The 14951-nt window shown below is 38.7% G+C and overlaps 1 protein-coding gene across 1 annotated transcript in view; it reads left to right on the forward strand.

Moving 5' to 3' along the window:
• Positions 1–419: 419 nt before the first annotated feature.
• Positions 420–14951, forward strand: part of PAWR (pro-apoptotic WT1 regulator) — a gene marked incomplete at its 3' end in the record, with an annotated part of 79411 nt that continues 64879 nt past the window's right edge. The window contains exon 1 of the mRNA XM_084255101.1: positions 420–1165. Within this exon, the coding sequence (XP_084111227.1) occupies positions 647–1165 (519 nt within the window). The 5' untranslated portion in view covers positions 420–646. The remainder of the gene's footprint in view (positions 1166–14951) is intronic.

Raw genomic sequence — 14951 nt, forward strand, 5'->3', positions numbered from 1 at the left:
CCTCCCCGGCTCGTCCCAGGTAAGGGGCCGCCCGCGCCCCCGCGCCCCCGCGCGCTCCCGCCCCTCGCGGCTCCCGGGACGGCGGGCGTCCGTCCGCGTTCGCCTCTTCCGCGGACCCTCTGGGGGCTCCGCGCCGCGCTCGCTCGGACCCCCGGGGTGGGTGGCGGGGACCCCCGGGCCGGAGGTGGCCGGGGCGCGGGGGGCGGGGGGAGATGCGACGGGCCGACAGGTGGCGGGGTCCGGCCGGGGTCCCGCGAGCGCCGCGGGCGCGGACCCCGCCGGGGCCGGGGCGAGCGGGTCGGGGGTGGGACTGTCCGTCTCTCCTCCCCCGAGGGGCGGCCCGGGCCCGCCGTGTAGGTGCGTCGAGCAACCCCGCGGGGTGGGACTCGGCGGCCGCTCGCCGGCGGGGACGGGCGGACGCGCCTCGCGAGGGGAGCGGGGGCTTCCGAGGGGCAGCGGCGGGGCGAGCCCCAGGGCAGCGCGGCGACCTGACGTTTTCCCCTTCCCGCCCCCTTTTGTGTTTCCCCGCAGTCCGGCGCGCCCCTGGGGGGTCGTTCCCACGCGCCCTCCCGGCGGCGGGCGGGAAGAGGCGGCCGGCGCCCGGGCGGGCGGCCTGAGGTGAGGGCCGGCCAGCCCCGCTGGGAATATGGCGACCGGTGGCTACCGGGCCGGCGGCGGCAGCACCACCACAGACTTCCTGGAGGAGTGGAAGGCCAAGCGGGAGAAGATGCGCGCCAAGCAGAACCCCCCGGGGCCGCTCGCTCCCGGCGGGGGCAGCGGCGACGCGGCCGGGAAGCCCCCGGCGGGGGCGCTGCCCACCTCGGGCGCCCCGGGCGAGCTTAACAACAACCTCCCCGGCGCGGCCGCACCTGCCGCCCCCGGCCCCGGGGGCGTGAACTGCGTCGGGGGCTCCGCGGCGCCGACCCGGGGCGCCCCCGGCCCGCGGCGGACGGAGGACGAACCCGCCGCCGGCGCGGGCGCTGCCTCCTCGTCCTCCTCGTCGGGGACACAGCCGGCCCGGGGTGACGAGGAGGAGCCGGACGGCGCCCCGGAGAAGGGCAAGAGCTCAGGCCCCAGCGCCAGGAAGGGGAAGGGGCAGATCGAGAAGAGGAAGCTGCGGGAGAAGAGGCGCTCCACCGGCGTGGTCAACATCCCCGCGGCCGAGGTGAGCCGGGCGGGGCCCACCTGGCTGGGCTGACCCCAGCCCAGTGTCTCTTTTCCTGGGAGCTCCCAGGATCTCCGGGGTCCAGGGACTCCCCCGCCCCATACCCCGGTTTCCAGCTCGTACTACTCTTCATGGAGTTAGGCAGGCGGAGGGTGATGCGTTTTCCTCGGAACAAATGCTTCTGGGAAGTTCCCCAAATCCAAAGGAGGACACGTGCTTTTCAGGCTTCCTGGCTGAAGTCTCAGGCCCAGGATCCTTTTTTGCCGTGGTGGAAAGACATCTTGCCCACCTGGCCTTGTTTGTGCTTGATCAGTTAGAGAAATTGATTAATGGCGATAACGACGCCTTCTGTTTACTTTCCCACGTGTGCATCTCAAGTTATCAGATTGTTTATCTCCTCTCTTAACAGTGTTTAATAACACCTGTAAAGAAAACGTGTCCTTGGCAGTCCCCAAGACAGCTTTATCTTCCAGTGAACCTGAGTATATCCAAAAGAGTATATGCCCTATATGTATATGTTTCACATTTTCATCTGTATATAACCCAACTTTTTGAAATAGAGCACCCCCAACACACACACACACACACACATACACACTCACTCACTCACTCTCTCTCTGTCTGTCTCTCTCTCACTCTCTCACTGAGTGATACTAAGGACAATAAGAATGCTGTAGCAGCCCACAAGTCTTTTTTGCTGAGATTTGGCTCTTGAATATTCTGGAAAACATTTGTGGTAGGTTGGGTTTCTTTCTTTTTTGGTAATTTTGAACAGTCTCAAAACATTTCTGCAGGCAGCAGCATCTTCCCATCAGAGTGACCGGAGAAAAATTTTTAGTTGATATATAACCCCACCTCTCTTCACCCTCAACTAAACAAACAATCCTAAACAAGTTTTGGTTACTGTAATAGTAGCTTACCAGCTTTGGGAAGTGATTCAACAACCTTGTTTCACCCAAAGTAGTTGCATCTTTAATCGCTGACTTTTTAGCTTTTACTTTTTATTTATTTATTTTTTTAACTTCTGGCCTTCTAATTTACTCAAGTTTGGTACTTAGTAAGTAATTAATAAAAATTTATTAACTTCAGTTGTGGGCTAAGTAAAAGCATTGCAGTGAGTTAGGGTGTATACCAAACATACCTCAAAGTTGAAGTCAGTGTGATTTCCATACCTGAAAAATCAGAGTTTGTCTTTGGTATTTTTTTCTGAGTATTTCAGAGAGATTTTTATCAGCCAGCAAAACTGTCCTCTGTGGTTTGCTACTTGCACAAAAGATCTGTTATTCATTAAATTGCTTTAAAAGGAATTCATAAGGGCAGTAATCAAATTTCTAGGGTTTTTTTTTTTTAAGTTAAAATATGAAGATTAAGGGGAAACTACAGACAAGACTTTGGAAAAACTGCATTCCTCAATTTATTTTTAAAAGTAACTAATGGTCCAAATAAAATAATTTGTTATTTTCAAACTTTTACTCATTGTTCATTTGACAGGGGTCTTATTTTGGGAAACTCCTTGGCAGATGTTGAACTTCATTATTGTCTGTCTGTTTCTGCTAGAAATTGTTACTTCTCAAGTACAGTGTTTTGCTTTTTAACAAGGGTAATGTTTACTGGGTGAAGTAAGTATGGTGTAGCTTGTGAGATCCTAAGAAACATCCTTTGTTAATACTCCTGCTTTGGGTAAGGAAACAGTGCTGAGAATGTAGATGACTCCCCACTACAATTGAGTCTAATACTCAGGAATGTTTTTCACTTGGGTGTTGGCAACTCCTAAATTTAATCTTCCTTAAAAACAAACAACCCAGGGTACCATTTTTTGTCTGTGGAATTTGAACCTTTTTATTGAGTAGGGAACTGAGGACAGCTTTCTTTTAGTAACTATGACTGTTTTATGCTGTAGAACCCAAGTGTTTTACCACAGTATCTAATTAGTCTGGCATACTTTCGAGAGCCTGCTCTCCTATATATTCAGCTTTTAAAATATAACCTAAGTTTTTCAGGTGATTTTAATAGTAGTAAAATACATGACAGAAAACTTAAAAAGTGATCTTTTTGCTGTTTTTTTAGAATTGTATCTCATTTTGTCTTATTTCAGTATTGAGAATGTTAGTTGTGAAATTTGTGTAATACAATTTAGCACTCTTAAAAAGTCATAATTTTTACAAAACTTAGATATGAAAATATTGTGAAAGCAGAAAATAATCTGTCAGTATTCCAATTGTATTATATGTAATGTGTGAGACTCTCTTATTTTCAGACATTATCTTATTTTACTAATTACACAGTATTGTAAAATTGTTATAAAAAAAGTACCTGATAGCAACTAAAGACATCAAAAGCAAGTGGTGTTGGCAAGGAAGCAGGTCAAAAATTGCAACTGGTGGATGGGCTCGTGATGACTGTAATAAAAAGTACAAATACACAGATGCTCTTTGGTGACATAAACTTTAGTTGTTTGCACATACTTAGAGATGAAAAATCATTCTAAATTTTTATATTTTCTGTTTTTTTTGGGGGGAAGTAATAACCAAAATTGGAAAATTTGGATGTGTTACGTTTCTTGCCAGTAATTTTGGGGTACTTTATTAGATCAGTCAGATGCTTATTATCCTTGTTCATAACATCAAGAGCACTGTGGAGGAAGTAAGACGAACAATGCAGTGTATAGTCTCAAGGAGTAAAGACTGATGTAGGAAGAAGGATCAGAAGGGGGATAAAAACCTTAAAAACTGAGTTAACATCTTAAAAAACTGTCATAACTCAGAATTTAACTAATTGTTTATTAGAAATACTATGTGTTTAAAGAGAAGAGATGTTGTGCTTAGAGAAGCTATTCCAGATGAGGGTTTTGAGCTGAGACGTGTTTATGAACCTATATATTTACACATGTGTTTGCCCATATTTTTATACATACGCGAAATATCGGCGTGCAGTAAGTTCTTAACTGCGGTAGCACATTTATATGGTATGAGGATCTTTAAAAAGTGCTCCCCCAAGCTGATTACTTTCCCTCTGTCCCTGACTCCCTTATGATTTAATATTTTGATAAGCTCCTCATGTGAGTCCTATGTGAGTCAGGATTAAGAACTGTTGGGCTGCAGTTGGGGATACAGAAATTAGTAGACATAGGTCTTGCCAACAAGGTGCTCCTTCAAGTAATACAAGGAAATTTGAAAAGCAAGGTTAAATGCAGCCCATTGAATACATGGTGCCCACCTCAAGGAGGCGGGGATAGTTGAGAAAGCTTCCTACATAGCTAGGTGCTTGTTTTCAGAATGCTAGTGAAGTAGTAGCCTTTGAGTCCATTTGAATAGATTAGTAAAGATGATTACCATAGAAATACAATATTCCAGTAGGTACAAATCAAATGACACTGAAGTTTTCATTTAAATATGAAATTTAGGGCCTCTCTGGTGGCACAAGTGGTTAAGCACCACACTATGAAGCAATCCGCAGCTTCTGCAGCACGAATTTGATCCCTGGACGTCCACGGAGAAACCCACATGGTGAGGCAGACCTCGACTGTCTCGTCTGCTGCTCCCCTCAGCAGTGTATTTCAGTCAGTCTGTCTGTTCTGTTCCCTGCTCTCTCTGGTGGATCCTCTCAGCCCCACCCCCCCACATCTCTGGCCTGTACCCCAGCTCTTGTATACATAAATAAATCCCTTAAAAATATAAAATTTAATATGTTGAAACTTAATATCTTTGTAGTGTTTGACGAAAGTGCTTTATGTGCTATTTTAATTAATATTCAACAGCAGTCCCATATGGTAGTTACAGTTATTACTTTTTTAATCCCCATTTCCAGAGGAGAAAATGCAGAATTAGAAAGTTAAAATGACTCTAGACCATATTGAGAAATGATTGAGTGATAAAGCAGTATTTAAACATTTTTGTGTTTGGGACGTATGTGTGTTAGGGGATGGGGTACTATTAATAATTAGCCTACCTTCATCATTTAACTTTATTTCCCTGGATTTTTCTATAGGTTTTTATTAGAGATTATCTTAAATTACTTAAATATCTGCATGGGGAAACAGTGAAAGTATAAAATTCAATAGATGTTAAATTAGAATTTTTGGATTCAAAAATTGGTACCGACCCTTAAGTATGTAACTTGCTTGGCAAAATTTTGATCACTGCTCCTGTCAGCAAAATACAAATAATTTTGACTATCAGAAGAAATCTGGATTTTTGATTTGATTTATGCGATATGTTGTTTTTCTGTAAAAAGGGGTTATAATACCTACTCCATAGTTTGAAGGAACATTTAGCTTTCAAGTGACACCATTTAAGTCTTAATTATTCAGCATATTTATTGAACAAGGACAAGTTTCACTTAGTAAACCTTATAAATCCAGGTAGATTAGGAAATGCTTTTTGGTATGCCCATTATATTCCAGACTGTCTACCTTTCTATGTGATGAGTCAGAAGAGGAACTAATAGTGACTCAGATGGAAAATTGGACTCATGCATAAGATAATATGGTATAAACACTGAGGCAACTTAATAAGATACTAAGTTTAACTTCTTCTGTGTTTGGGCTCATTGATGAAGTTGAAATTTTAATATTACTAGCTTTTGTTATGAGATGTCTAAACTGAGATTCCTCTTTCCATAAAAATAAGTATATAATTAAAGTAGATAACATTTATGGTGTACTTATTGTCAGGCACTGTTCTAGAGCTTTACATATAAATATATTAAATATATTTGTTGTGCAGCTGTAACTACGATCCATCTCCATAACTCTCCATTTCTTCTTGTAAAACTGCAACTTTATACCTATTCAACAATAACTTCCATCCTTCCCTCCACCACCCTGGCAATCACCATTATAATTTCTGTCTTTAGGGATGGGTATATTTGTGTTATTTGAGATTAAAATGCTTAAGCATTACTTCATTGGGAAATGACCCTACTGGTTCTCTGCCCTATTATGTAGATTTCTGAAAGGCAGATAGATAAGTTGTCTTAAGATAGCTGTTTATTTCTTGTTTGGGCCCTTCAAAGAATCTTATAACTACTAAGGCTTTCAGATAACCGTGAAGGATGTCCAGAGTAGGGCTTTTAGGGTTTGTTTTTACCTTCTGTGTAACCTTTGATTTATGTAAAAAAAAAAATAGTGATCAGAGCTACAGTAATGATAAGTGTGTGTAAGCTATAACTCAATATACAAATTCCAAAAACTCATATCTAGGAAGGATCACACAGTAATAAACCACAGAGCATAACATGCAGAAATGGAGTTTAGGGACATTACTCTTAAAAACTTGTGACATAAAAAAATAAAAGCCTAATAAAGATGATCACAGTTTTACATGTTACATGATTAAGAAACGTGTAAATATTTATATTAAACAAGACACTTGACCAGAAAGAAGTCTCCAAGTCTGCTTCTAGTGGTGATGTGAAATGGGTTGCACCTTGAGAGTTGTGAAGTGGTGGAAGAATGGTTATATGAAATTGAAATAAAAGTGTAGCACCAGGTGTCTCATAGCACATTTAGTGAACAGAAGTATCCCACAGAAGTTTGAAGTATGTGCTTTTTGTGTATTTGTGTCTTTTGTGTTCTCTGTTTATCTAGTATTTTTTGCAATTTCACATAAGCAAATCTGAAACTTGTATTATGCTCAGCTTATTTCCCAACATACAATTTGCACTGGAAAAAGCCCAATTTTATAAAGAGATGTTATAGTGTATGTGTATATGCCCATGCATATATATATATATATATATATATACACACACACACACACACACATATATATACACACACATATATATATATACACACACACATCCACTCAAAATATGTACAGTGACTTGGAAGACCAATTCAGTAATGAGATGGAGAAAGGGCTAGAAAGTAGACAGTGACTAGAAGTGAGAATGCTCATTTATATGATTACTGTATACTAATACCGTGTTGAAAGGAAAGGAAAGGAGTGTATTCGAGGGGTATTTCATTGGTATTCGAAAATTACATGAGTGGATGTTGTGAGATGGAATGGTCGTTGGAGTTCATCTGATCCATTATAAAAACAAGTTAACTTTTTTTTAAGATAGAAGGTTACTTTTATCTTAAAACTTAAGTTGTATTTCAGCCTTAATCTCTTACATGTAACTTAGTGTTTAACAGTTTTGTTTTTTCTTTTCTCCATAGCTAGCTTTACCGTATCTGGAATCTTCATTCCTTCTTTCTTAGCCTCTTTTTGATTCATCATGCTACAAAGAAATGCTCCCTTAATTCCATTTCACCTTTAATTTACTTTTCTTTCCTTAATTGCTCAATTTTAAAAGCATTGTTTTCACTTGCTAACTCCCACTTCACTGCTCAGAGCCTACTATTTTACTGAAATTGAGCTCTCCAGTTTTGCTGTGATCTTCTAATCACCATATGTAACAACTTCTTTCTATTTTCATCTTATTTGGTATCCTTGGAGCAGTTGCCTTTGTTTCATCTCTCTTGGATGCTACAGCATTTTTGTTAGATTTTTTAACTCAGAAACAGTTGAATGCTTGCTATGTATACCCCAGGTTCAGTGCTAGATAATACAAAGATTGAAATACTCATTAGCTTTAAGGAACTTTTAATCTTCTTGTAGGGAAAAAGATAATGTCTTAGTTAAAGTCGCCATGACAGAATACCATAAACTAGGTGGCTTATAAATAGTAGAAGTTTTGGAGGCTGGGAAGTCAAAAACCAAAGTAGCAACAGATAAGGTGCCTGATGGCCTCCAGTTTCTGAGGTCACTCTGCATCACATGATGGCAGAAATGAAGCGCTCACTAAGGTATATTTTATTGGGGCACTAATGATATTCACAGGCACATAGCCCTCATGACCTGATCACTTCCCAAAGGCCTACCTTCTGATTACCGTAACCTTGGGGGTTAGGATCTCAACATAGGAATTCTGGGGAGAGACAAAATTCAGCTCATAGCAGTTAAATGATTACAATCTGGTATAATAAGAACTGATGGGGAAAAGAACAAAGTACTGAACTGGCTCAGAAAAGGGAGCCATTAATTACGTAAGGGTGTCAGGGAGGGCTTTATACAAGTTGAAGTGGTTTTGAACCCTGAGTTTGACAAGAATTTCACAAGTAGAAAGGGAGACAGAATAACATTTTAGGCAGAGTGAATAGCTTGTGCAAAGGCACAGAGCCAGGAAATAATAGCATTATATTGTATGTCAAGTGAATGCTAAGCACTTTGCTAGGAACTTTGCAGGCATTTATTTCTAATCTTCACATTAAATCACAAGGTAGATTTGTTTATAGTCCTCATTTTACAAGATGAGGAAGTTGAGCCTCAAAGAATTTGTGACTTGCCCAAAGGCCATACTGGTAAAACTTGGCTTTGACTCCAAATCTGCTTGTGTGCCAGTGCCCACAGTTGGTTATCATTGTTGGAAAAAAGGAGGAATATGTTCTAACTGTGGAAATTTTGATGTGTAGAATTCATGGTAGGGAGGAAATGTAGAAGAAAGAACAGCTAAAGTGAAATGATAATGGAATATAGAATGAAGAATATTGTGATGAATATGAATATCTTCCTAATGAATGCAGACTTTATTCTACTATTCTTTGTTAGTATTGTTGACTGGTCACTTCCTTCCTCTGTACACCTGTTTATACAATAACTGAAAACTTGGAATGAAAGTTTGCTTGCGTAATTTGTAGTCATTAAGAGGTTTTTTTTTTTTTAATTCAGTGCTAGGTATCTATTCAAGAATAGTAAACAATGCAAAAATGTAAAAGCATAGTATACATATAATGGGTTGTATATATATGGGTTAAAAAGAAATGAGGAGCTAGCTCTACACGAAGTTGTACCAAGTGGGTATACAAAAATCTGTACTGAAGATAGATTTGGGAATGACTTTTTGGTCAGGGTAGGATGGAGGTTCTAGTGATAGTAACTTGCCAGATTCTGTTCTGCATGTAGCCATGGAAGAGTCTATAGCTTAATATTGTTACTGGATTTGAACTTTGCCCTTTCTTTGAAATAAAGGCAGATGTTTATTACATTTTTTGTTTCTTTCAGTTCCTGTTGGGATACAGAGGCTTGGAATATACGTGCTTTATAAAGATGGGCACTGCCTTTGAATCACTTCCCACATGTTATTTGTTCAGCATCTCAAATATTCCTACCCTCCCTCCCTTCTGCCATTTATTTAAAGGAAACCAAGTGCTTTTCAAAACCTTATTTTAGGAGTAATGCATATTTTTGATGCTATAAAGATGATGCTTTCTTATTGTAGAATATTTTTAAAAACAGAAATAGTTTTGTACAATCCTCTGTATACGTTATGGTTATCAATTTGACATCTTGTATTTTTACCTTTATGCATCTTATACATTTTTATAACATTTTATGTTTTATTTTTATAACTTAGAGTTGACATCATGAAAACTATTTCCTTTTAAACTTTTGAAAGAGATGTTATTTTTTTTTTGTTTGATAACCATAATTCCCACTACCCAATGAAAACTATTACTTAATGTTTTGGTATATAATTTTTTAGCTATACATATAAAATATATTTATCCAGAAATTTAATCATTCTGCACATACCATTATGACCTTTTATCAATTTTCTGAATTTAATGGCTATAAAAATATTCCATTATTTGAATGTTTTGGTATAGCTGCCATACATTTACTACTTTATTAGTACATATTAAATGTTAAACTTTAAAGCTAGGCTTTTTGGACAGTGGAATGTCCATTTGAATGTTTAGTCTATAATGTTACAGCATTGCCAGGATTTAAATAAACTCTTTTTAAAAAAAATTTATTCATACAAGCACTGGGTACAGTCAGAAGTGCGGGAGGGCGAGAGAATTCACCAGCGCCAGAGCGGGGAACAGAACAGGCAGACTGACAAAGTACACTGCTGAGGGGAGTAGCGGGCCTGGCAGAAGAGGTCTGTCGTGCCATGTGGGACCCTCGCCGGCGGCCGGGGATCAAACCGGCCCTGCAGAGGCTGTGGGCAGCTTTGCAGCCCAGCGCTCAACTGCTGCGCCACCAGGGGAGACCCTAAATAAACTCTTAATTCATGGGTTCTTGCATAATTTTAAAGATAATTTGGAGGAATAATATAATATTTTGAAACATTAAAAACTGTATAATGTTAAGCATTATGCCATACTGTTAATACTGAAAAATGAGATGCAATTATATGGAGGGGAGTGTAAGATTCAAGCTGACCTTGAAGGACTGATAAGAAATGAATGGGGGGGTTGCAATTGTATGGGGAATATAAAAATAAAATTTATTATTTGAAAAAATAGAGTTTTATATCAGACTTAGAGAACAGAGTAGGCAGTGGTACAAAGGTGAGAGTTAGCAATCTGATTGGAAATAGAAGGTTTATAGTAAGAAATAATAATAGTAAGTGAAATTGGGGGACAAAATTGTGAAATTGGGGAACAGAAAAACTAGATAGAAAATTTTAGACTTGATATGTTTGTAAATAGGAGACGTCGCCAGCATATATTGGTATTTGTGAGAGCAGTATTCTCACAAGCTCTGAGGTTAGGCAGTATTGCATTGAATAGATTAGTGGAGAGAACAGAGATAAGGAGATGAGTTGGGAGGTTTTACATACTGTTGCAGAGACATGTCATGCCATAATACATTTCATTAGTACATTCTCATTTTTATGTTTTGGTTGACAGTGTCCGCACTTGGAGTGCGTAGGGGAGCTTATTATTATCTGAGTCACAAGATAATTTCAAAGACAGAATAAAACCAGAAATCATAGTATAAACTAGCTGACATTTAGAATATTTTATTATTTTTATTATGGCTGGAAAAGACTATTTGTCTTTCAGTATAAACAAGCCATGTTAGTAAACAGATAACAAGTGCACTTACTGGGCCTGGCACTATTCTAAGCCTCACATACATACATCCTTACATTCATGCATACATTTTTTTTCTCCCTGTTTTCTCAGCTTTGCAATGGAATCAGTGTCTTTTAACACTGGCCTGAGCAAAGGGACTTTATATAAAAGTTTGCTTTCAGGTATTAAAGTATTTCCTGTTTATTCTGAGGTAGAAGTTCCATGTGAGAGAAGAGTAAGTCAGATATAGTCTCAGGTTTGGAAAGAGATCCACAGATTGGTTAATAGTAGTTATCCAATAGATGGTAGATTTAGGATGAGGTGTTCCTCACAGACTCCTTTTTGAGATTTTCATGATACAATGTATGGAAAGTTTCTGTAGATGGTCTATAATAGTTTGAAAAGATTGACATAATTATATTTTGTCAGTTTCCCAAACTGTGTTACAGAAATCCTTTAATCTTACTTAATTCTGAACTCTTTTAATCTGCTGGTTGTTTAAACTATATACTAGTATTTGCTACTGTTGACTGGTCAGTTTCTCCTAGAGCTTTCAGCAGAATTATATCTTATAAGCAAAAGGTGGTTAATTGAAAAACAAAGTACATACTATAACAGCTCATCTTTCAAACACATAGTAGAGAGAGTTACAGATATTACAGTTGGTAGTTTTATCCAGTTTTACCTTCATAGCTCTGCTGTGAGGATCATCTGAACTCACATTAGTTCATAATAATTAGGTTTATAAAGAAACTGAGCAGAAACTAGAGAATTCCCATCTATTCCCCCACTTCCTACAGTGGTCTCCTATTATAAACATCTTATAGTTAATGTATTTGTTACTTTGTCAAAATTGATGAACCAGTTAAGTCCATAGTTTACATTAGGGTTCACTCTTTGTGTTATTTATATAGGGTTTTTGTTTTTGTTGAATCATCACGCACCTATCATTATAGTATAAGGAATAGTTATACTGCTCTGAAAGTGCCCTATGTGTACCTCCTCCCCATTACCCTGGCAACCACCAATATTATTTACTCTCTGTAGCTTTGCTATTTTTTTTAAAGATTTTATTTATGTGTACAAGAACTGGGGTACAGGCCAGAGATGCGGGGAGTGAGAGGATCCACCAGAGACAGAGTGGGGAACAGAACAGGCAGACTGATTGAAGTACACTGCTGAGGGGAGCAGAGGGCGAGACAGGAAAGGTCTGCTTCGCCATGTGGTTTCTCCCAGGATGGCCAGGGATCGAACTTGTGCTGCAGAGGCTGTGGATTGCTTCATAGTAGGGTGCTTAAACCCTTGCACCACCAGGGAGGCCTTTAGCTTTGCTTTCTCAAAATTTCATACAGTTGGAATCCTAAAGTGTGCAGCCTTTTTAGACTGGCCTTTTTCCTTTAGCAACATGTATTTAAAGTTCTAACATTTCATTTTTTAATAGTTACATAATAGTTATATTATTTACATAATAGTTCTATTATTTAACCTAATCACCCAAGATATCCCAAGTGACCTGGGGGTGATTATAAAAAACTCATATCTACTCTCAGATGACAAGCATTTGTTACCACTAGGGAGTTACAGCAAGAAGTAGGTGATGAGCTAACATTTATCAAATAAACGTTTGTTCAGAAGAATATGCCAAAGATCTAATAGAATTTCAGAAGGGCAGCATTAACAGATATCTTGATTAATGATGGTATTTCATAAAATGTATACAACTTTATACTATGCATGTAAAGCTCAGAGAAGACACTGTTTCTTACTTGATCACATCAATCAAAATGATTATGTTAAAATATTAATCACATTACCTTCTAGTGTAAACTTACAGCTTTGTATGTGGCTTCCTACTAGATCTCTCATCTATGTGTGTTTTCATGAAGAAATACAATTTGTTAACTTTCTATAGATTCTTAGAAAGGGAAATTCATTTTTTATTGACCCAGTGAATTATTAGAAGAATATAAACAACTAAAGCTTAAGTGCTCCTGTCTGCCTGGCTTCATTTTTGCACGGCAGTGAATGAGAATTCAGAGAATCGACTTCCACCTTCAATGCACAGAACATAAGTTCCCTGTTTCTAACATATTGATTAAAACCTTTCCTTTGTCCTTGAAATCTGTCCACATTATTTTTAAAGAAGGGATTCAATTTTGAGATGGGTGGAATATTTTAGATGGTAATATGATGAGAGAAAAAGGATTTAACTTACTTTGTCAATATTTAGTCTTCAACGATGACAGCCTTTTTTTATTTTGAAGTACAGTTTTTAATATTATTCATTCCATTGAATAAGGAAACATTACAAATGGTAGAAAATATCTGCCAAAAATTTGTGTGGGCATGAGTGACTTATACTAATTGTTGTTATCTTGATATTTTGTAAATTATTTTCTTTGCAACATTTGCTGTCTCAGGAAAACTCACTATTATTATTTTTTTTTGATGCCTAATGGAATTTTCAGACTGAAACTGAAAAGGGATGACTTTTTTTTTTTTAACATTTTGAAATCCTCTGATTTTTCTGTAAAAAATTTTCATTGTTACTGGAATTTTTTTTTAAGAAAATTTGTAGTAGTAACACATAATATGGGCATTCTAATGGTAAAATATTTCCCCCATTTAATTTTATTTTGGTTCCAGGGGCAGATTTGATAATAGTATTTTTTAGCTTTGCTGCTGTTTTTAAATAGACTTTCTTTTTTTGGAGCAGTTTTAGGTTCACAGCAAAATTGAGTGGAAGATAGAGAGGTTTCCTCTATGTCTCCTGCACCCTCTCTTCTACTCCCACCCCCATGCATCACCTCCACCATTACCCTGTTACCAACATCTATCAGAGTGGTACATTTGTTAATAGTTGATGAACCTACACTGATCTATCATTATCAACTAAAGTCTGTAGTTTACATTAGGGTCCACTCTTGATGGTGTACATTCTGTGGGTTGGACAAAAGTGTGAGCACATGTATTCATCATTATTAGAATTTTCAATGTCCTGAAAATCCTCTTGGTTCTGCTTCTTTACACCCTCTTACCCTAATCCCTGACAACTAATGATCTTTTGTTATCCCCTTAGTTTTGCCTTTTCCATATGTCACATAGTTGGAATCCTACAATATGCAGTCTTTTCAGATTGGCTGCTTCTACTTAATCATGTGCATTTAAGTCTCCTCCATATCTTTTTATAGATTGATAACTCATTTCTTTTTAGTACTAAATAACATTCCACTATCTGATCGTACCACAGATTATTGCTGAGATACGTCTTGATTGCTTCCAAATTTTGGCAGCTATGAATATGCTTTTATAAACACCCATATGCAGATTTTTGTGTAGATAAAAGTTTTCAACTTCTTTAGATAAATATTAAGGAACACAATGGCTGAATCCTGTGATATGAGTCAATTGAGTTTCTTAAGAAACCACTAAACTCTTCCACATTAGCTGTAGTGTTGTGTGTTCCCATCAGTGGTGTATGAGTTCCTGTTGGTCTGCATCCTTGACAGCATTTGGTGTGTCAGTGTTCCTTATTTTGACCATTATAAAAGGTGTGGGGTGGTCTCTTTGTTTTAGTTAGCATTTCCCTCACTATATGTTATATGGAACGACCTTTCATAGTCATATTTGATATCTCTGTGTCTTCTTTGGTGAGGTGTCTGTTTAAATAATTTCAAAATGGGTTGCTTGTTGAGTTTTAGGAAGTTCTTTGTATATTTTGGACATAAATTCTTTATTAAAAACATCTTTTGTAATCAGTTTCTCTCAGTTTGTAACTTCTTATTCTCTTGACGTTGACTTTTGAGAGCAGAATATTTTAATTCCAATGAAGTATTATTTACCAGCTATTTCTTTCATGAATAGTGTCTTTGGTGCTGTGTCTAAAAAGTCATCTCCAAATAAAAAATAACCTATGTTTTCTCTTGTATT

This window comes from Talpa europaea (assembly GCF_964194135.1).
Source record: "Talpa europaea genome assembly, chromosome: 15".
Lineage (NCBI taxonomy): Eukaryota > Metazoa > Chordata > Mammalia > Eulipotyphla > Talpidae > Talpa > Talpa europaea.